General features: G+C 36.2%; 1 protein-coding gene across 1 annotated transcript in view; it reads left to right on the top strand.

Moving 5' to 3' along the window:
• Positions 1–14,826, top strand: part of IARS1 (isoleucyl-tRNA synthetase 1) — an 81,291-nt gene extending 66,465 nt beyond the window's left edge. Inside the window, exons 31-34 of the mRNA XM_081315904.1 lie at positions 1,598–1,723; positions 7,746–7,886; positions 8,093–8,245; positions 13,534–14,826. Of these exons, the coding sequence (XP_081172030.1) occupies positions 1,598–1,723; positions 7,746–7,886; positions 8,093–8,245; positions 13,534–13,616 (503 nt within the window). The 3' untranslated portion in view covers positions 13,617–14,826. The remainder of the gene's footprint in view (positions 1–1,597; positions 1,724–7,745; positions 7,887–8,092; positions 8,246–13,533) is intronic.
• The last annotated feature ends 9,691 nt before the right edge of the window (positions 14,827–24,517 follow it).

A 24,517-nucleotide genomic window follows, 5' to 3' on the forward strand; every position in this document is an offset into this window, starting at 1 on the left:
TGTTTATGGATTTTCCTTGGTGGCTATGGAGAGTTAAATTTCAGTTTCCTGAGCATTATGAGTTTGTGCCAATGTGCTCGGTCAGGTCAAACTAAACTATTTTGATTTTGATTTGATTTATTATATTTATATGCCGCCCTTCTCCCTAAGGACTCAGGGCGGCTTACAACAATAAAAACTAAAAAAGAACATGAAAATACAAAATTTAAAAATTAAACAGTAGATATGTTCAATACATAGTAATTTAACCCCATAAAACCAAATTTAAAACCATAGTCAGTCCAGGCCCGATTGTTGAAACATCCATGTCTTCAGGTCACGGCGAAAGGACCGAAGGTCGGGGGCCATCTGTAGCTCCGGAGGCAGCTCATTCCAGAGGGTTGGCGCGCCCACAGAGAAGGCTCTTCCCCTAGGGGTCGTCAGCCGGCATTGCTTAACTGATGGAACTCTGAGTAGGCCGACCCTGTGGGAGCGAATTTTGTGTCAAATTCATAGAAATACACAGTTGAAGGAGCCCATCAGGGAGAAATTGGTCAGGACAAAAATCAGATGAAGAGATCCATGACTGATGATTAGATAGATGACAAGCTGATGATGTTATCTAGTTGGGTAACAAAACGTCTGCAAGAAACAACTAAGCTCAAAGACCACCAGAGACTCCATAGATGACTTTGAGCTTCTGTTAATTACATCCAGTAAAGGGCAGTCTAACCACTGCCCTTTTTCCTGTAATAATAAATCTGATATTCTGTGTCCTGTACTCTGGAATGATATAGATTTTCTTCTTGGTGACTTCCTTTCATGTATTTGATAAGTATCCTCTCTTCAAGGACATTTATTTGTTCAGTTTTTCCACCTAAGACTTATTTTCTAACCACCTCACCATTCTAGTTTAGTTGAATCATTTTTAAAATGTAATGCCCTAAATGATGCACAATATTGCATAATTCATAATTGGGATTATGATTAAATGGAATGGAATTTAAGGACTATACTTTTGTTGATACACTCTAAAATTTTAATTCCATTTTGTTAAAGCTAGATCAGACTGCTGAAATTATTTTCTATTTGTCATGAACTACTATTCCAAGATCATTTTCATGAAAGTACTTCTGAATTTTTGTACTGCTGCACCTTTGATTTCTTTTCCCTGAGTGAAAAAAATTGCATTTGACTGTTTTCTCTAATATAGCATAACAGTTTTGGATTTTATATCTACCTTCTTTATATTAAGTGGCCTACCCAATTTTATGCCATCTGCAAATTTGATTAAGGTTATTCCAAGTGATGAATAAATTTCTTGAAGAGTGTAGGGTCAAGACCGAGCATTATAAAGTCCCCCTCAATACCTCCTACGATCCCATGAGGAGTCATTAAAGAGCATTCTTTTGCTACAAGTTTCAAGCAGCCACCTAATTCCTAACCACATTAGCTTGCTTATTAATCAGAATATTACAAAGTATTTTACCAAATGCTAGGGTGGAATCAAAGGATCCAAAAGAACTAAACAGTTATATTGCTGCACATACCTATTGTTAACTAATCAAGAAAACAAAATTAAATTATTAGAATTTCTGATATATATTTCTCTCTCTAGATGGTATGGTGTTGCTGGAAAATCCAAAGGGAGACAATAAATTAGACTTCACCAAACTTGTTAATACTATTGCGTGCATTTTTGGTCTTGAAAAATCAAAAGTAGCAATTTATAGTGGAAAACAAGGTAAGTAAGTAAGTAAGTCTTCGGAGAAGGGCGGGATATAAATGGGATTAAAAAAAAAGTAGAATTTCAGAATGATAGATACGTACCCTAAGTGTGTGATTTTTTAAAAAAAAATTGCAAATAGGTCTGTTTCACAATTTGCTTTTTACCAAGTCTGACAAAAAAAAATTGTACACTCTTGAAATAGATATATATGCTATAAAAAACCAATTATGCTAGCTGTTTTAATACATTTTATTGATTTTTTACAATAGCAATCTTTAGTGCTTAGTAAACAGCGTGTTGTCTGGGTTCATATATTTAAAAACAATTTCTATAATTCCATAATCAACATATTAGTTAATGATACATTTCCTTGATCTTCTCTTTTCCCAGTAGTATTCTCCTTTGTCAACATTAAACAAATATAATTCTTAATATTTTTGATACATATAAGGTTGGATATAAACATTTTTCTTGTGTTTGTACAAATAATATCAACATATCTTTTCTGGTTGGCTTATGTTTCAATTGTATTTGTAAAAGTCATTAAGTCACTATGTGTCTTGTTTTCAATATTCTTTTTTAAGCTTATTTTCCCCTTATTCAACCATTCTTATCAGTCATAATTTTCTCAAAATTAATTACCTTTAAATATCCAAACTTTTCGTTCACATACACCATCCCAATATTTTTACATTTCATATATTATAAAAGGTACTATACTACTTATATATCTTATCCTTCTTACTGTAGGGCCCCTTTATATCCAAAATTTATTTATTCTTTTAGCCAAATTCAAACAAGTGTTTAATCATATAGTACTCCATCTGGTAAGTTGAATCAAATCTCTTGAATCTAACTCTGGGCTGCTTCTTTTGCCAGGTAACTTTCCAAGTCAGTATGTTCCACTTGCCAGGGAGTTCTTCCTGTATTTTTGTGAGTGTTGTTGGGAATGGAAAAGACAGGTTAAGTAGGATGTACGTTTTTTGTGTCCCAAACTAATGATTCTTCTGGCAGTTCTGTAATCCATTTTATTAGATCTTCTTTCTTATTCCTCAAGTTTGTTTTGAAGTCCTGAAAGATAAAATATGTTTTTCATTTTCATTGCTGTGGCAAAATCTTGCAGATTTTCTTTTGTTTGTATTAAGCTGTAGTTCTTTTCATTTGTACTTCCCTATTTGGGTCACTTTCCTCTGATTTATGTTCTGTTATCTGATTTGTTTGTTCATTCTTGATCACCATTTTCTGAGTTTTTTAATTGTAAGTTTAGGTCAAAGATGTGCTCGTTTAGGTCATCAAAGTTGTTTTAATCTCATCATGATTTGAAACAATTGTCATTTGAATCTGTCGCAGCATTGCATACATTTCCTCCTGGAAAGTATTTGCCCTATCTTGGAGTGTTGCTCCTGCAGATGTCTGATGTTCCAGGTTGGTGCCTTCAGAAGGGAATATTAGGTTTGGTTTCCTGTCACTTTTAGATAGGTATGCAATATCCATTTTGTCTCCCCCCTCAAGATAGTCTTTCACCATAGTCTCTATGATTAGCCTTGTTAAGTCAGCCAATCTTAAAATCCAAACAACCAAATCTTATATAGTTCTTATCTTTATATATAGGTTTTGTAATCCAATGCGTTTCCAATTTTCAAAGCACCATTGAAAGTATTTTATAACAGTTCTTCTGTTCAGGGGTCTTACAATTATCAACCAGCCAAAACTGCAGTCCAGAATGTTTAGCCACCTAAGAGCTTTCCAGTAACCCCACCCCCCGAAGATTAGCCAAAAGTCAAGTTTTTTTTCTCTGCAAACAATTCTTAAGCTTAGAAATTACAGCTCAGTAAGTATTTATAATCCCAGAAGGTCAGCAGTTTTTAAAACAAATGTGGTTTTTCTTTTTCTTTCCTCTGTTCCCAGCTGTTCTTTATTTGACTAAAAGTCTCTGAGCTTCAAAGGAACAATTTTTTCTCTATTTCTGGGCGTCTTGCCAATTTCTGAGTCAATGCAGCTGTAGTTTTATGCTCTAATCTTCCACTAGATGTCAGTAGCTATTCATTTCCCAACTTTTAAGACAAAGAATTAGTTTCTTATAATTTCATCAATACTCTCAATTGTGGAATCTTAACAGTTTTCATAATTTTCAGATTTATCTAGACTGTAGTATTATTAATTTCATTTCAATATATTTCTATCCCCCATAAACATTAATTCACTGCTTCTGTCTATGGAAGAGTGGGGATATAGTACCCTTCCTTCTCACTTTTGGAGGATTTTTTGCTTCTTGGGGATCTTTTCCAAGAAATCAGTTACAAAATAGGAGAGAGAAGATCGATATTCTCACCCAGTTCCAAGTGCGCTGTTCACAGTTGTTCTGGTTAGTACTTTTATATGCTAGCTGTTTTCATGATAAATTTGTTGTATATTAGATAGAATGCCTCTTAGAGTACCATTTGTTTGTTGCTTCTACCCAGAAATAAGATGACTTTGAATTTAAGGCAGTTCCTCACCACAAAGGAAGATTAAACAGAAAAGCCTATTTTGCTTCCGTTTCTATAAACTGTCAATCTAAGAGAGCTATTTTGTCTTAGAATCAATTCATTTTAAAAGCAAATTATTTTACAATCGCTACAGAAAATAAATTATGAGAGTGTTTCAAATTTTGATAACATTGGGATGCTTATTTATTGCTATAATTTCTAGTGTTGTCTCTTGGGAAGATTTCACTTTGTCCTGGTGACAAAGAACATTTTTTGTTGAGCCTTTTCATTGATTTAATGTTGACACTATTTTTTTTCCCAGATCAGTTGTTTTTCCCAGCAACTGTATCATCACATAGCAAATCAGATTGCCTCTGATGATAGACAAAGCATAAAATGAAAATAGTGCCTAGTTGTCTGGCATAAACATGGCTGCCAACATTTTTGGATTATCTGACTTTTTTTTTCCAAAGCAGTCTGTCTTGCTCATAATTCTTGGTTCATGCAAACAAAAGTAGGGCACAGGAAACATGACAGTTAATAGACACGTAAACTTTTAGGACTTGTGTCAGCTTACCACAATGGTTTGAACAAATTAAAACAAGAATTGAGATGTCAAGTGGGGAAAAGGGACATTACAACTTTTATCAACTTGATATTACTATCCTTGGTTTGCAGGAGAAAAACACAGGTAATCCTTGAGTTAGAACCACAATTGAGTGCAAAATTTATGTTGTTAAGTGAAACATTTGTTAAGAGTGTTTTGTCCCATTTTATGAATTTTCTTGCCGCAGTTCAGTGAATCATAGCATTTGTTAAGTTAATAACATGTTTGTTAAGTGAATCTGGCTTCCCCATTGACTTCGTTTGTCAGAAGGTCACAAAAGGTGATCACATGATCCAGGACACTGCAACTGTCATAACTATGAGTCAGTTGCCAAGCACCTGAATTTTGACCATGTGACCGTAGGGATGCTGCAAGTGTGAAAAAATGATCATAAATCACTTTTTTCAGTGCCGTTGTTACTTGGAACAGTCATTAAATGTAAGATGAGGACTACCTGTGTACAAGTAGTCCTCGTTATGACTGTAATGGAACCTTCTCATTGCAGTTGCAAGTCATGATGTTCATTAAGCGAGGCACCCATGTGATCACCTCACTTAATGACCCCTAGTCTTCTCTCCCCAATGCAGTCTTAACAAGGGATTCCATCCACTGTAACTGAAAGGCTGGGAAAACAGCCAGATCTTTTAGGCTTTCCAGAATACATCAAGATGGGATTTGTCCAAATTTTGGGGGAGGGAGGGATCCTCATTTCAGAGGTTAGGCAGCATGAATAGAGAATATGTGCTTCCTGTGTATCAAAATGTGATATTATTTGATTGAGGGGGGCTGCAGCATGCCCACTTTTTTGACTCTTACTGGGCAGTCCCTCAGATAAGGAGGCCCATGCTGTGCAGGTTTTATAGGTGATCACACCATGCTTGAATCACACTTGGAAGCATATTGTAAGCAGTGTAGCTCATGAAGGAAAGGAATCATGTGGGCAAGCTAAAGCAGGCCCACTATGGCTGGTGCTGCATCATTCTGGATCAAGTTTTGTTTCCAAGTGGTCTTCATGTGAAGTGGATTGCAGGGATTGAGCCTTGAGGTGACAAAAACATGACTGACTATATAGGAAATATTGGAGATTGGATGGAAATCATTCAGGTCTGTTGATCTGCAACAGCTGCTTGAGAAGAAGATGCACCTTTTCTTGTTGGTTGGAGACATTTTGCTGCTTATTACTGTAGATACTGTAGTACGGATTCAGTAGATTCTTCCTCCTGAGAAAACTGAACAAGCCAGGCAGGGCCAGAATCTAATAAAGAAGTGACTGGGTTAGCAATCTCAAGAGTGAGAAAATAAAACCCCTGATGTGGGCTCATGTTCAGCTAGATTCATTCTTTGTCTCCTTCCAATGATGCTCTAGGAGTTTCTTCTGGCCTTTCATCCTGAGTTCCTCTGGGTCAGCACACAATGAGATGCCAGAGAAAAGCAATCCTGTATAAGGTCTCTCCCAACTGCCCATACTAGCAGTGTCTAAGGACTCAGGAAAACCAGTCCTCAGGCCCTTGAGAAGAACTCCATGGTCCCTCTAAAATCGTACTGAATCCCTCAGTTGCCTGGTTTGGACTGATCTAATTCCCCCCAGCAGCTGATCAGATGCCTAGATGAATGAAAGGAATAGACCTTTTCCAGTAATATTCGTGGCTATGATCCTAGAGCAGCATAAACTTACCGTAACTGGAGATCATTGATAATGTTACCATCTGCAGCATCTTATACAAGAAGCAGCACCAGAGATACTTTGAGACAAACAAATACTTTCTAATATAGCCTGTAGTCATAGGCATCAATCTAGAATTGTGTTTCTCAACCTTGGCAATTTTAAGATGCATGGAGTTCAGTAGTCTGTTTATGTCTCATTATAATTTCTGTAGCAATATATTATCCATTGCTGACTTGCTGGGCCTGTCGCAACTTCACCAGAGCCCCTTTGGCCAGGTCATACTGCTAAGCTTGTAAGCCGCCCTGAGTCTTCAGAGAAGGGCGGGATATAAATGGAATTAAAATAAAAAATAAAAAAATTTCAGGGTGACCCAGGATGGCCTTCACAGTTGTCATAGTGGTCCTGTGGCATAAGGCACACCATACTTTGCCCAATTCTAGCAACCCCTTACTTTGTTTCGTTACTACCTTACACAGCATGGATGTGGGGTTGGACTTTGAGAGGTATTGGGATTATTGGGACAGCTGTTGGGACAGCTTTCTCCACGCCTACAACATAAGACAGTACCAATCAGCACAAAGAAGCATCTCATACAAAACATATTTATCCCCACACTATGTTACCAATGCCAATCATGGACACTTACAAGAAAACATAAATGAAACTTAGTTACTATGGGAATGAGATGTTTGAAGAAAGCTGCTAGAGTGACCAGAAGAGATAAAATCAGAAATGAGACCATAAGAGAAAGAATTGGCATAGAACCAATCTTAAAGTACATACCAAAGCAGCATATAAAGTGGTTTGCTCACCTGGAGAGGATGTCGTGGGATTCCATACCGTAAGAGGCATATACAAAATGAGGTCAAAGAACCTGAGGCAGATCCAAAAGAAGATGGAGAGACAACATCAAAGACACACTACAACAACATCAATTAACAATGGTTGAGGCTGCCAGAAGAGTAAGAATCAGAACTTTGTATCTCCCTCAACACTTGAAACGGTAAAACAGGAAGATAACAACAACAACAACAACAATAATATGGACTTCAACCTGCAGAATTCTCCAGCCAGTAGTCCACATATTTTAACGTTGCCAAAGCTGAGAAACACTGATCTGGAAATATTCAGGCCAGTTCAATACTATGCGATACAAATTGTCTCTGTTCGTGTTTCTAGCTTGGATGTAAATCTTCAAGAAATATATTCTAGAAAGGAAAGTTCAATTCATGTGTGCAGCGTAGTGATATTGCTCAAAGTTTCTTTTTAACAACCTTTTTTTGTTTTTGTTTTCAGAAGTAAAAAAACAATCAGATTTGCTGAGTCTTAGTGGAAAGAAGCTTCACGTAACTGCAGGGCCATTGCCAGTTATAAACAATCTTGATGACTTTTTATGTGAATATATCAATTTGCAACTTGTGAATGCAAAACCACAAGGTATGTCACACACAATGCTAATTGTCTTATGGTAGATCATTTTATTAACATTTGAAACTGTGGACCTCTTCTGAAGTGTAGCTTGACTTACCAGATGTAGATATGGGATTGCTTTCGTTGTAAAGAAAGAAAAAAATAAATCCATAAAATAAATTATGTTGTGGAATTGTGAATTGCTAAAAATCAAAACCGTTCATTTTCTCCAGAGTGTCTAAATGGAATGGTGGGAACCCTTCTTATGGAAAATCCTGTTGGTCAAAATGGATTAACATATCAAGGGCTTCTGCATGAAACAGGAAAAATGTTTGGACTCAGAAGCAGGAGGCTAAAATTGTTCTTGGATGAAGCGTTGACAAAAGGTAAGTACATAAATTGAGAAAACAACTATATTGTTAGTGTATTGAATTATAGCCTGCTTAGCTTCTAAGATGAGATCCTAAGTCAGCCTACATTTTCTCTTAGTTACAACAGCTTTTTTTCCTATTTAAAAAATAGGCCAGAAATATTACTTAAAGGAGATTGTATTATGTGATGTAGAGTCTTTTAACTTCATTCTTCAGTGGATCCAATCTAGAGTGAGGATTCCATTTTTTTATTATACCTGAATGGCGCCCTCCCTAGATAAATTTAATTAATTGCTACTTATTACAGATAATATAACTTTTGACTTAGTGTTTGACTTACTGTAATCCTGAAATTCTCAGATTTGTGTGTTTTAACATCATAATATAAAATAAGAAATCTTTAAACTATAAAGGGCAATAATATATACTGCTCAAAAAAATAAAGGGAACAGAAAATAAGACATCCTACTATTAAATACAGTACATTGTGTTGTTTAAGTGTTCTCTTTATTTTTTTGAGCAGTATATATTAACATTTATACTATTAGTATTGTTCTGTGGAGTTCTTAGTGCTCTCTGAGCATGTTTGCTTGCAAATTTTTCATTGCCTGACTAGGTAAGATTATGAGTGCTGGTGAGTGTGGGAGTTTGCTCCTTGTTTAATAGCTTGCCTTGCCAGTCTTACAAGGATGTGGCTTTTTTCTTGGCAGTTCCTTGATTTGATTCTTTGATTTCTGCCTGGTTGTTTGTCTAGAGTTTATGTAGGTGATGACTGCTGGAGAGGATGTGTTCTGGTCTTTTTGTTTCCTTCTTAGCTTTTATCTTGCTCTTTTGAATGGTATGTAAATGTGGTTTATCTTTATGTGTCTATTGAAGGCTGATTTGTCTGAATACCAAACTTCCATGAATTCTACTAATAATCTTCTGTCTGTTGGTCCTATAAGGCATGATGAGAACTCCTTAATCTCACAAAATATGAACAGATGGGAAACTCTGAGCATCTTAGACTAAGCTAAATCCAAAAATGCTAGGAAATTCTTGGAAGCTTGGTGTTCATCCATCACTGGCTCATATTGCTTCATTAGTTCTGTTTCTGTTCTATTAGTATTGTTCTGTATGGTACTGTTGCCAAAATATTAGTAATTAAATTGTAATATTGTCCAGAGAAAAGAAAGAGGATTCATGGAATTTTAAACAGAATTGGCCTTAGAAGTAGATCAGAAAATGCCTCTGTTGCAGATTATTATTAATGCCTTTTATTTTATTATCTTATTATTAAAACATAACTGAAGAAGAAGACATTATAGACTCATGTAAGATTTCATCCAATTCCAATTCTGTAAAGAGATTCTTATCAAGCAAAGCCGTTGCCTAAAGTCTGAAGCAGCATTTTGCCTGCTTCATAAATCTGAAAAAGATAATGTTTTGATTTTATATTAGTTTAATAGCTGTAATTTAGTAGTAATTTTATTATTTACTTGCTATTAAGATTATGTTGCTAATATGGAATGATCAAGTGTTAAATGTTTAATACATGCTGCATTAAATTCTAAAATGCTTTGTTTTGGTATTGCCCTAATTTCTAGGGTTTCTGGGGACATAGTGTTATCGATTTAGCGTGTGTAATCTGGTTTAAGTCAGAAATATTAAAACCCAGCATTAAATTGAAAGAGGTTGAGAACGCTAGCAAGGATAGATATAGCTTGTGATGCATTTTACTTGAATATCTTTTTAAAAGATTCCATAACATTTTTTGAACCATAGCAACCCATATCACAAATGTTCTAATAAATGAGGAAAACATTTACAGTATTGTGGATTGAATGTCATTTATAAAGTGAAGGAATGGCAGATTAGTGATTTGCAGGAATGGTCTCCACTAGCAACTAAATATAGTTTCAGTCCTGACAAATTCTGCTTGCCACTATTTTAGCTAGCAAGCAAAAAGTGAGAGATCACCTCCAGTCTCTTCATGAGTACTTCCTTACTCTGATTGCTCTGTACACCACAGTGCATTTAGAGGGCAGATTGTTCAAGTATGAATAATTAACACAGAATTTTAGGGAGCTTGATGCATGCGTGAAGAGATGGAGCAAGTATTGGGAAAGCTAATTTCAGCACCATAATTGCTATTTATGTCTTTCCCCAAAGCCCAGCCCAAAGGGAGCCTGAGCCTGCCCCTAACCTACTTAAATATTGTTCTAATTTTAGATATTCTTGCATAGACACATGCCATTTAAGTATATTTGTCATATTGACATTTTTGTGACTGGTTTAGACAGGAGATCCATAATAACCATAGCATCATAGATAATGAAAACAGTATCTTCCCAGTAATATGATAGAGGAGACATAATAAGCAGTATTTAGAAAATTGTTAATAATGATAAGAGTTCCACTGATGTTCTCCTCCCCTCTCCTTTCCCTCCCCCCTGCCCCCTCTCCCTTGTTGAGTTTCCAAGAGTTATAACATAATATTCTTGGCACATCTATTCTGGATTGATAGACATTTGCATTGCAAATAAGAGATAAAATGGGAAAGATACAACATTATATCGTGTGTGGGAGGGGAGAGGATCTTAAATATTTAACAGCTCAAGACTTGAATGCTCATATCAATCATGTGATTAAGCATATGTTATTTCAGATTGTGATTTAGAAAGCCAGAAGCAAATTTAACACGTGACATTTGGTTTAACAAAATAAAATGTTGACATGTTTTATGCTGGGCTGACCTTGAGGGTAACTCAAAAGCTGCCCTTAGTTCAAACTTCAGCAGCCCAACTCTGCCAAGAGGAAGCAGGTTTAACAGTGTAACAACCTATGGCACTGAGGTCATGGCATGAATTACCAATCAACTTCCAGAACCAATTTACCTTTATTTTTACCTTTACCTTTTCAATACCTGAGCAAATATTACTACTTCCTACTGTGTCAGTTTTGATTGGAAAATTAGCTTTATGCATGGAAAAATTGGGAGTCTTAGGAAAAATTGGTGATGGTTCCTGGGTCTTTTTTATATTGTAGGATGAAAATAACTGTTCTTCGTAGCAGATAGATTTCTGTATCGTTGCTATCAGAATAAAAGAAGCAGGATGATGTAATTGATCTGTTGTAGATGCTGTGTCTACTCAGTATGACAGAACTCATTAAAGCACAGTGAAGTAAATGTCAAAATGCCCAGCTTTGCTTTATGAAGCAATTGCACTTGTCCTGCAATGCAAATTATTTGTAACCCTGAGTGCTGTAGGTTGTTCCTCCCCCCCCATCTCCAACTTTTCTGCATTCTAACTACAATTTTTGGATATACTTACATAAAAGCTAGTCTTACTTAACTACTGCAGTGCTATTACTGTTACTCAGTCTCAACTAATTTCTTGAGTAAACATTTTAATATCTGCATAGTATAAACACCAAATTAGCTGAATATAATTGACACCAGCACATTTTGTATATTTTTTTTATTTTTTATTTTACTTTTAACTGTCAAGATCTGATCCCTTTGTGAAGAAACTATGTTTTTCCATTAATTGCTTACTTTAAAAGAGAATCCAGTATAAAATTAATCTTGTAATGCTAAAACAGAAAATCTATTAAACACAGTAAGATGGGATAAACATACATATATGAGGTATTTCTCCAGACCCCCACCCGAAATCTATTGATAATCTGCAGTGAATAGTGAGTATATGTACTTATACCTGAAATAATGAAGGTCTAAGGAGCCTTTTAAAGTTCTGTGTTAATTATGATTGGTTATAAAAGAGCAGATTCTTCAGTCTGTGGTCATGCTGCAGTACTTGATTTTCTTCAACTTTTAGTAATTCAACAGAGATTAAGATGAGACTTTCACTATTAGAATTAAGACGAAAGTTTATTGTCTGAGATACGATTAAACAAATTTAGCTGCAATGCAGAGGCACAAGGTATTTGTATAAGCTGTAGGAGCTATCAGTATTTGCTGCAAACCTTTCTTAATGCCTTAACTGTATTTTGAATAGTGCCTGGGAGCCAGCTAGAATTTGCTCCAGGCCTTGCAGGATAGGTGTAACCCTTGAACAAGTTTCCTTGTAGCTGCAGTCTGATGAAGCAGGTTGTCCAAAGAGGCTTCAGAGGAAGCTTTGTTCAGAACTCAGGGCAATAATAACTCCCTGTCCTATTTCATAATTTGTTTAGCAATATAACATAGCCTGCCTGTTATCCAGAGAATTTTTATAGCAGATTAGATCTGTAAAATAAGGAAAGTATAGCCAGGTAACAAATAATAATCTAATTCAGAAATACAGTAATCATTGCTAGCTGACACTTCATTCCTAGACCAGCATTATTCATGTACTTCCCATCCTTAAGGCTATGAAGGGAATGGCCCAAATTCTTGACCCAAAAATGACTATTGTTTAAATCCTGGAGTATATACCTTTACTTTACATTGACTTTGACTGCAGTAGTTAGAATTTCTGTATTAGATGGTTTCATTACTGTCTGCAAACCTTCTATAGTAAAGTAGTTCCTGGTAAGGGGTTAAGAGATCAGTGGAGACCAAGCCTGACAATTGTGGTAACAGTGCCGAAAGATAGGCAGTTAGGGGAGAAATAGTGTGATTCAGTTATGGACACTTAATCCTGAATGCGAGAATGAAAGCTAGGTATCAAGAGTGCAGATAGAAATATCAAAAGCATTTAAACTTATATATACTGCCCCATAGGGCTTTACAGCATTCTCTGAGTGGTTTACATAGTCAGCAAATTGCCCACAACAATCTGGGTCATCATTTTACTGATTCAGAAGGATGGAAGGCTGAGTCACCTTTGAGCTGGTCAGGATCGAGCTGCCTGCTAGCTTGCCTGCAGTACTACATTCTAACCCCTGTGCCACCAGGGCAGAGATTAATGCCATGAGATAGCAAGGGCATTCTAAAACTGGTGTGCATGACACAGAGGGTCCTTTGACTATGTAAGATAGCTTTCCCAACTGTGGAATATTGAAATAATCCCTTGCACATCCTAATTATCCTAATGTAACTAAATCAGGTTACCTAATATAAGGTTAGTTCTTTTGATATAATTAAGCCATGTAATTCAAGTATTAAATAAAACTGAATAAAGCTATGTGCTGCCCACATGTTGGTGACAAAAGCCCTTCAGACGCGTCAGTCTTTCCCAGCAATTACATTTAATCTAATAAACAACATGATGGGAGGGGGAGAGCAGAGTGTTATTTGGAAAAGAATCCCCAATTTATATGTGAGGCATAGTAAAATCGGAAGTGTAGTTGCTAATAATCCTTTTTCTTCTCTTTTTTAGAGGTTACAAAGGAGACTTCCATGAAGGTCTTAAATACAAAGACTCTGTATGTTCATGTTACACCAACAACAGCTGAATGTTAATTGAATTCGTTATCAAGGGCGATGCAGAGTAGACTGATTTCCATGGAGAACCCCAGTTTGAAGCTGAGATACTTTCACCAAGAATCCTCACATTCTGTAATATCAGTGCATGTGTAATATGCTGCTTTAAGTTAAATATAGTTAATTTTCATGGAGTTATGTTATAAAAGCTATGCAGAGTAATAGTCTCAGAAATTTGGAAGGATCTATGCAGTAAGAAACTGAGAATACGTCAGTGTTGCTGTTCTCTACTTGTTCAATATGGAAAGCCCATCTATAGTTTTTTCTCCCAATGTTGATGGTCCTGCATTATTCAGATTTTAGATTGACTTTAAACTGAATGAAATAAGAATAATTTGGCATTTGTTTAGTGTATCTGATGTCCCTAATTTTGAACAATAAATTACTTTATCTAGAAAATTGAATTGGTTTTGCTTTAAGGTGCCAAAAAAGAAACAAGAATGGGAAAAGAGAAAGAGAAAAGAGACGGAAGAAGAAACCACAAAAGAAATAAAATATATATATATAGGGAATCGTGCAACCTAATTTTTGAAGGTATTGTTAGATCTTTACCACATGAAAAATATTTTCAATTGTTTTCATGACATAAATAGCCAATTCATAAACACAAATCATACAATCTCACATCCAGGATGATAAATCTGGTGTCAATCTGGTGGCTGTCTGGTCATTGTTAAAGAATTTGTGATACCTCTCCATGCTTGAAAAACCTATAAATCTTCATAGTGATAAATTCTAAGCTTTTGATATATAACTAAGCTGTTTACATCTTTAAATCATATTCAAACCATATTGAAATGATTTATAATCATATGCATATTAACAAAAATGGAGCAATAGTGGGAATGCCTCTATCGTGTAAAAATAAATATCTATTATATTCCGACTGGGATTATATTAGAATGCAAATTTATCACTTGAGTAATTATGGCAAAATTATACCCTCATCCTAATACCTTCCAGATATGTCTTGTTTTTTATTTAGGAAATAAGGTGAATATTTACCTAAAAATAGACCCAAGCTTTATCTGATGCCAAAGAGATTTCATATTTTTTTTAATTCTGCATAAAATATTTTTTTGGTTTTATCACTTGAATTCTATTCATGTAAAGTGAAAATATATGCCCACCAGTGGAGCTGAGACTTGGGAAAATTAGAAAAAATTAGGGTTTGTTGTTACCACAAAAAGTCTTAATATCTTAACATTTTTGCTACAGGCAATTTAAAGGAATTAGCATCTTAACATAGAATGCTGCCAAATGTATAAAATAATCATAATTGCAACATTTATCTTTCCCACCAAATCAATGTGATTTTAATCAACTGTCAATTTTCACCGCAATTTAAAATGTGAATATTTATAGCCACAAATACAGTAAAAAAAAGATTCCTTGATGTAACTACACTGAGATATTTAAAATAATTCAAGAAATAATTGGTTTGTTGTGAGGCTAGAAATTGGGAGACCACCTTGGACACGATGTCCTTGGGCCACACCTCTCTCTCAGGCCTAGGAAAAAGGCAGTGGCAAACCATTTCTGAAAATCTTGCAAAGAAAATTGCAGTGACTTGTCTAGATAGCCTCCAAGAGGCAGCACTGACTCCTAGGGATAAATATATTAGTAAGTAAACTTGCACAATATCAATACATTTTGTTGTTTTCGAGGCACATCATGGGGCTATTGTGAGACTGGGGAGGAAGGAGAGGAGGAGCACAATTTAGCTGGGAAAAGGCAATCCAATTCACATGATAGAGCAGTGGCAAGAAATAGACTCCCTTTTAATTAACTTACTACAGGTCTGGCTGGAGATAGAGTTTTTAAGATTATGTTTTTATCTCAGACCATTAAAATGCTTTTCTGAAATCTGTGTGGTGGTTTCTTCTTTGGCTTGCCAGCTTGACAGATATTTTAAGAGTAAATGTTCTTTTTGTGTGATAAAACAGGCCAATTATCCCAAAAGTTAAAAATAAGAGGAGATAAAGGACATTGTTAATGTGTTCCATGAATCATCTTGAAAAATGAAGTAGACTTCACATATTGATACACTTATTAAAAGGATAAGAAATTTGAACTTAAGCAACATTTACAGTGGGGCAAAAAAGTATTTAGTCAGCCACCAATTGTGCAAGTTCTCCCACTTAAAAAGATGAGAGAGGCCTTTAATTTTCATCATAGGTATACCTCAACTATGAGAGACAAAATGGGGGGAAAGAATCCAGGAAATCACATTGTAGGATTTCTAACAAATTTATTTGCAAAATATGGTGGAAAATAAATATTTGGTCAATAACAAAAGTTCATCTCAATACTTTGTTATATACCCTTTGTTGGCAATGACAGAGGTCAAACGTTTTCTGTAAGTCTTCACAAGGTTTGCACACACTGTTGCTGGTATTTTGGCCCATTCCTCCATGCAGATCTCCTCTAGAGCAGTGATGTTTTGGGGCTGTCGCTGGGCAACACGGACTTTCAACTCCCTCCAAAGGTTTTCTATGGGGTTGAGATCTGGAGACTGACTAGGCCACTCCAGGACCTTGAAATGCTTCTTACGAAGCCACTCCTTCATTGCCCAGGCGGTGTGTTTGGGATCATTGTCATGCTGAAAGACCCAGCCACGTTTCATCTTCAATGCCCTTGCTGATGGAAGGAGGTTTTCACTCAAAATCTCACAATACATGGCCCCATTCATTCTTTCCTTTACACGGATCAGTCGTCCTGGTCCCTTTGCAGAAAAACAGCCCCAAAGCATGATGTTTCCACTCCTATGCTTCACAGTAGATGGTGTTCTTTGGATGCAACTCAGCATTCTTTCTCCTCCAAACACGACGAGTTGAGTTTTTACCAAAAAGTTCTACTTTGGTTTCATCTGACCATATGACATTCTCCCAATCCTGTTCTGGATCATCCAAATGCTCTCTAGCAAACTTTAGACGGGCCCGGACATGTACTGGCTTAAGCAGGGGGACACGTCTGGCACTGCAGGATTTGAGTCCCTGGCGGCGTAGTGTGTTACTGATGGTAGCCTTTGTTACTTTGGTCCCAGCTCTCTGCAGGTCATTCACTATGTCCCCCCGTGTGGTTCTGGGATTTTTGCTCACTGTTCTTGTGATCATTTTGACCCCACGGGGTGAGATCTTGTGTGGAGCCCCAGAACGAGGGAGATTATCAGTGGTCTTGTATGTCTTCCATTTTCTAATAATTGCTCCCACAGTTGATTTCTTCACACCAAGCTGCTTGCCTATTGCAAATTCAGTCTTCCCAGCATGGTGCAGGTCTACAATTTTGTTTCTGGTGTCCCTCGACAGCTCTTTGATCTTGGCCATAGTGGAGTTTGGAGTGTGACTGTTTGAGGTTGTGGACTGGTGTCTTTTATACTGATAACAAGTTCAACCAGGTGCCATTCATACAGGTAATGAGTGGAGGACAGAGGAGCCTCTTAACGAAGAAGTTACAGGTCTGTGAGAGCAAGAAATCTTGCTTGTTTGTAGGTGACCAAATACTTATTTTACCGAGGAATGTACTAATTAATTCATTAGAAATCCTACAATGTGATTTCCTGGATTCTTTCCCCCCATTTTGTCTCTCATAGTTGAGGTATACCTATGATGAAAATTACAGGCCTCTCTCATCTTTTTAAGTGGGAGAACTTGTACAAATGGTGGCTGACTACTTTTTTGCCCCACTGTATTTTAAACTTATCATGGAACCATATCAAGGGCCTTTTCTGAACCACCAGAAAACCTCTGAGCTTTTTAAAAAATGCATCAATTAGGTAACAATTAGTATACTAGTAGCCATCTGATTATGAGATTTTATAAAAACATATAAGGGACACGGTGGCTCAGTGGGTTAGGATGCTGAGCTCGTCGATCAGAAGGTCGGCAGTTTGGCGGGTCAAATCCCGAGTGCTGCGTAACAGAGTGAGCGCCTGTTACTCGTCCCAGCTTCTGCCAACCTAGCAGTTTGAAAGCACGTAAAAATGCAAGTAGAAAAATAGGGACCACTACGGTGGGAAGGTAACAGCGTTCTGTGCGCCTTTGGCGTCTAGTCATGCCGGCCACATGACCACGGAGACGTCCTCGGACAAGCGCTGGCTCTTCAGCTTTGAAACGGAGATGAGCACCAGCCCCTAGAGTTGGAAACGACTAGCACGCATGTGCGGGGGAACCTTATAAAAACATATTGTGCAGGACATAGGAGAAGGTAATAAAATGCTGATATTTTTGCACCAACATTTAACAATATTGGATGACAGCTTGGATGTTCAGCAGGATCTTTCTAGCTAATATAGTTACGGGACCTTCATTAAAAGAAGCCAGGAAAACTTTTTTTAAGAAGGCATTGTTAGAATTCCAATAGTCGTAAGATAATACATATCTTACTCCATTAAGTGGGATAAACACAGGAAACAGCTAGAAATAAGAAATGAAAAATAAGCTGAGATTGACTCTTCCCTAATTCACTAAAGCACAGAAGGAAGAAGGGGAAAATTCAGCGAGACTTTTCAAGATTCTCTTACTCTAATGAAAGCAATAAAACATAATTCCAGTCCCAATTGTAGAGTCTGTTTCCTGATCTGACCTACACGGTGTAGCTACACCCATGTATGAGAGTTACTGCTAAAATATTTTGAAGAGTGTCCCATCTGAAGGAAGAATGATTGTTGGACTAAATTAAAATTGGGCTAAAAAGGCTTCATTGGAGGTAATTGCCCCCACTGAGTTGGGACATGTTTATTACTTTTACTTAACTATTTTTAAATCCAGTTTGTCAGGAGGGAACAAAAAAAAATCTTCCCATGGATATCCTGACATGGGATAACAGACAGACATAAAAAAATTATTTAAGTTTTTTGATATCCAAGTCAGCATCCATCCATCCATCCAATCTTTCATTTCTATATATCTATCATCTATATCAACTGTCTCTATGTATCTATTATTTATATCTATCATTTATATCTATGTTATCTATATTTTCTATATCTCTGTCTCAGCCTTTGCAACTTGGAGATGCAGATTGGGGTTTTGGCCAACGAGAAGAACTATTGCATTTTGTGCTTGATAAAATTGCCAAAGGCCATCTGATACCTTGAGTGTTATGGTTACAAAATCATTCTTGAAAAGCACCGAAAAGCACAGTTGTGTTTTCTACCACCTGGGATGGGGTGTCAGCTGTGGATTCAGCTCATCCAAACAACTATCACTGGCAATCCAGTTTGACATTTAGAGTCATGAAGGTTCAATCTCATGTCAGCTTCTGCCATTCCTCTTCCACTCTAAATGTACGAAGAATTTACCTTGGGAGATTGGGAATGACAGATTTCTCCAGGATTTCTCAGTAGTTTTTGATATTGTCAACCTCACAACCTTTCTATATTTTCTGGGGAATGAAAGTGGTAGATGCCATGCTTGAGTGGTGCCAATCCCTGAGCCAGCAGTGTAGAAAATAGCTGTTTTTGGATTAAAGATGCCTTAGAGATGTCAAATTCCCTGTGTCTTTAATATTTACTTGGAAAACATGGCAACCTTGTCAGAAGATTTGGGTTAAATAATTTCTATATGTTGTAGAATGTCTTGGTTCTTATATATCATATAAGATCAGCAAAAGAAACACACGGAAAGGTGCATTGAAGCATTTTCTTACTGCTTATGGATGAATATGTTTATCAAATGTTTATTTGGACCTTGTATTTCAATATTTTTTTAAAAATATGCTTAATGGATAGCAATGTTAATAAAACTGCAGTCTTGTTTAGATAGAATGTTTTCATTACATAAAAATCGGAAGCGTTCCTTTTTCCAATGAAATCTTTTCTTGAGGATCAAGAGAGTTCAGGGTTACATTATTTATTAAGGCAAACCTGCTTCTTAGCACCGTTCATACTGTTCCTCCTATTGAAAGTACATAAAGGTAATGCAACAGGGCTACATGACTTTCTTCGAAATGAGCAGTGGAGCCTATTTTAATGATTTTTAAGGAGATACTAAACTTAAGATTTTAAATTGCTGCATTAACCATACAGTGCTATTAACATGCAGAAGTGTTGTACTTTGAGCAGAAGTTCGGAGTATTGCTATATTGGAATGCCAGGGTTACCAGCAAAAAAAGAGAGAAGATAATCTGAAATGAAAACTGTTTCTGGTTCAAAATATGTGTGATGTTACCATGTTCCAAAAATAACATCATCACAAATCACACATACTCTGCCTGGTAGAATGAATACCTTAAATGGACCAAATCTCATCATCTTCCAATTTATATTCAGTATAAAATATATCTAAACTTGGCTTGCCAGATTTTCACCCTAGATACATAGCTGGATGCTCTGCAAATGAAAAAATAGTACATCTGTTTCATATTGTTCCCATAGCCTTTTTCACTGAAGTGTGAACTGATGAGGATATGATTGTATTTCTAGAACTATAAGAACTCCCAAAAAAAAAGGTAATGGAACACATCTGAAATCAGAATGAACTGAAGGAAACTTTTCTAATATACCACTGAAACTCTTGCATATCAGATACTGGGGGCCTTTCCTGCTCTTTATTTCACAAGTAGAAAAATGCATGATGTTAAATTGTAAAGTTAACAAACAGTAAATTTTCTCAAATGACAAGTTTTATACACACACACTGATGAGGCAAGGACATTTTAGGTGGTTTATTTATTAGATTTCTTTAGATTTCTATTCCATTTTTATTATTTTTATGAAAAACTGAAAGTGGCAAACTTGCATGATATTTCTTCCTCCTTTTCCCCAGAACAACAACCCTGTGAGGTGGATTGGGCCAAGAGAAAACGACTGGCCAAAAGTCACCCAGCCAACTTTCATGCCAAACAACCCACAATCTCCTGGTTTCTAGCCTGGTGCCTTAACCCCTGGACCAAATTGGCTTTAGTTGTAATTGCAGTTGTTAATTTGGATTTTTCAGATACAATTCAAAATATACTTATCTGTTGCACTTTTATAGTACTTGTAAAATTATATATATATATATATATATATATATATATATATATATATATATATATATATATATATATATATATACTGTATGTATATATATATATATATATATATATATATATATATATATATATATATATATATATATATATATATATATGTGTGTGTGTGTGTGTGTGTGTGTAAATTTTTTAGATTACACAAATATGAGCTGTCACTGTTGTGACTACTGCCTGTCGATGGCCTTCGGTTAGGCTGAAACAGGAAATAAAGATTTGTCCCATGTTTGGGGCCTAGCAAATATATACTTCTATATGAATTACAAATGATGAAGCACTTGGACAGAATCAAATTTAGCAACCGAGTAATAGAATTTGACACAGATCAGCAATAAGTGTTTTCTTTTTTGCTTACAACTTGTATCACAGTATTAAGTTATTATAGTTGACATTACAGTATTACAGTCAGCAGTGGTTTCGCACTTACTCAAATTTATAAATCTGTTACACAGTAGTGAGATATACAAGGCAGGAGTAATGATTGTTGAGTTGAGAAATTAGGAGAGAGATTGAAGTCCCACAGCATGAAGAATGTAGTTAAATTGGGGGTTGGAGAAAGGATTGGAAGTTTTTAATAGATCCTGTAACTATATGGACTATGTTTTCTATGGAATGTAATGATGTCTTCCTCTTTCTTCTATTTAGTAAATATTTAAAAATTGCTGTGCTGACAAAACATAACTTATCTTTTAAAAAGTGCAAAGAATAGAATAACACTTATTTAAATTTTATTTAGCTGTTACTTTTTCTTCTTTGACCTTGAGACGGTATTCCTCTTTGAAGCCTGTAGAAATGGCTGCTGGCTGCTTTTTTTTTTAACAGAAAGATATTGCCTTATTGCTTTGAGTTCCGTTAATAACTCTTTGACCCTTTGCTATAGGTAAAAGAAAAGAAATAATAACTGGAAAGAAAGTGATCTCTATCTGCTACGTTTATGTGTGCTGCTGTAGCTATAGTGCAATAGCTACCCACTCTTCCCCCCACCTTGCAGCTCCAGCTCCGTAATAGAATTTAACACTGTCCGGTAATAAAATAGGCTCTGAGGCTGGCATTGCTAGCTAAAGAAAAATGACTTTTCATCAGATGTGAAAATAGAATTTAATTATTCCCCTCCTCCTATTGTGTTTTCTCTGCATGATTTTCTTCACCCTGGGACTAAATAGAGTAGAACCAGTAGATTTGAAAGGGGGTTACAGAAAATAGATACATTATTTATAATGTTCAGGTAGAGATCTATGCAGATTTTGCAAATAGGGAAAATATCCTTAATGCTAGTTGGCATAGCTGCTCCTTTGATAATGAGGTATAAAATTACTCATGATTTGGGTACTTCTTATGTATATAAAATTTTGGATGTTTGGAAATGCTGGATTTTGAGATTTTTCCAATTCTCTTGATTGAAAGAATGGTTAGTTCAAAGCCATGTGCTGTGCTGTGATTTTCTATGCTCTAGGAATAATTCCAGTCATTGGCATATAAGAGCCTGGTATATGATTTGCCAAAATATATTCAAAGAATAGGTTAACCTGATTTTCTTAGGGAGAGAATTTTGTAACATTTCCAGAAGGAGGTGAGGCTCCCCTAGGTCTTGAGTGTATACGTAGTAGTCTAAAGATAGATGAATTGCATCACCTGGGACTAGGCAATACTATTCCATTTCTCCATTAAAAAATGATGGATGGTATTTCCAAGTATGCTCCTCAAGAACTGAACCAGCATTATGAATATTTTTTCAGTGGCAGTTTGAAGTTGGGTTAGGGAAGTGATGAGGTCTACACGGGGTTCATTGAAGCTTCTTCTTCATGCAAAATTCACCTGATGCAGTCTCCAATTAGTGTATAATTATAACAAAGGTACAATAGGAAGAAATAATGCAATTGGGAATATTACTTTAAAATTAATGACTAATCAAGAAAGTACTATATATTAGTCAACCTAAGGACCACATTAAAAATTTGGGGCTCTGCAATTATAGCAAGGAAAATTGAAGAACTTTTATGAACTGAAAGTTTTATGGAGGTAGAAATTCCTCTTCCTTCTATAATAAGGGGATTACTTTACAAGACATTAAGCTACTAGTACAATAATCTAACAATAATTTAATAATTTTCCACAGCAGAAATGGCCTGTAGCTTCCTAAAAATGTAAAAAGCTCACAGTTTTAATACATATCTACAAATCCTTCAGCTCTTAAAGCTGGAGTGGGAAAGAGGCAACTTCAAGACAACGGTCATTTCTTTTGCAGTAGACTAGCAGAATAAATATGGATTCATACAGCTAAGTTATTGTTTGCTTAATATTGGTTTAGTGAAACCACTGGCTGGGATCACACAATCGGCTTTATAACAAGCCAAGTTAAAAATTGAATGTATGAGGATGAATCAGATGACATCACAAACACACACACACACACACACAAACACACAAAACACAAAAACAGCCTGTTGCTTTACAGAAGTACCTTGGCAGCAGCAGTCCTAAACCGGATCCTTGATTTACAAGAAATTGTGAATTAATCCTTTATCCCTGGATAAGCCCAGGTTACACCATTGTGTAAAAACCACTGGCCTAAGCTAATGCTATAGCAAAGGTTTCTTTCTGAATGATCCCAAAGAAATCAGGTGGGGCAACTAAAAATGAACACTTATTTGCTCCACCTTTGAAAGGAGTTTCCCAAAGTGTTTTATAGTCTCAGAAGAGCCATGCCTGACCTCTTCTTTGAAGCAGCTGAACTTTCTCAGAAAGAGTCTTGGGGTACTTGCATATTTTTTTTACAGAAACAGTCCTCCTATTATACAAGATCAACATTCTCTGAGATGAAATAAAATCTTTTCCGTGGATGACATGCTATAAATGTCCTTCTCTTTTTAAAAATGAGGTGGGGAACCATTGTCATACTGGATCTAAAACATTCCAGAGAAATTCATTGGATACTATAATTGTTGGAATGGGTGATTAAAACTTTGCATATCTCTATGTGGTTTGTTACGCTGATTCTTTCTGCATGGCCCATTCCCAGTTACTCATTCCTGCAGAGATTAGGGGTTTGGATTGTTGGTCTATATCAGGGGTGTCAAATTGCCGGTCCGTTGGCCGGATGCATCATAGCAAAACCGTGCCCACCCCATTGCTGTCAATGGCAAAAAAGTGACATTGTGAGTTTGAAACCCCTGATCTATATGGTCTCTTCCAATTTAATTATTCTATGGTAAATGGTAGGTTTTCCTGTTTTAAAACAGAAGTTAGCTGGTTAAGGCAGAATATTGGGCCTCTCTCAGCCCGTAACAAAACACTGCAGAAATAGATTTGTAAATAAGTAGTTTTAGGTGTAGCAAAATTATGAAGTTATTATAAAAGATTTCCAGTGTCCACTGCTTATCAATTGCAAGCTTTAGTTAAAAGAAACATTGTGCAAATTACCTGGTCCTCATTGTCCTGCCCACTATATTTAAAGAGCTAGAAGCATTTCTGTTTTGGGCAGGACAGTTTCCATCTGTTTCTATTTTGATAACAGCTTGATCTAGTATCAAGCTGTTTACTTTTGAGAGTGTGATTACTAATTTTCACACTGAGTAGCAGAATCCATGGGGAAATTCCAGATTCAGTCCCAAACATCTGCAGCCTGTGGTATATTGTGGATAGTCTCCACCACTCAGGATTGACAGCACTGGGCAGGATAGTTTAATAGTCTAATCTGCAATAATGTAGTCATCTATATCCCAAATTGATCCCATGAGGGGTTGTTGTGAATATGTAATACCATCACTACTAGATTTGGCAAGAAAAGTGGATAACTTGCTAGTTGGTTTCTCTCTTCCCTTCTTGAATGTCTCCTAATTTTTACGGTG

This window comes from Vipera berus (genome assembly GCF_964194415.1).
Source record: "Vipera berus genome assembly, chromosome: 2".
NCBI classification, from domain to species: domain Eukaryota; kingdom Metazoa; phylum Chordata; class Lepidosauria; order Squamata; family Viperidae; genus Vipera; species Vipera berus.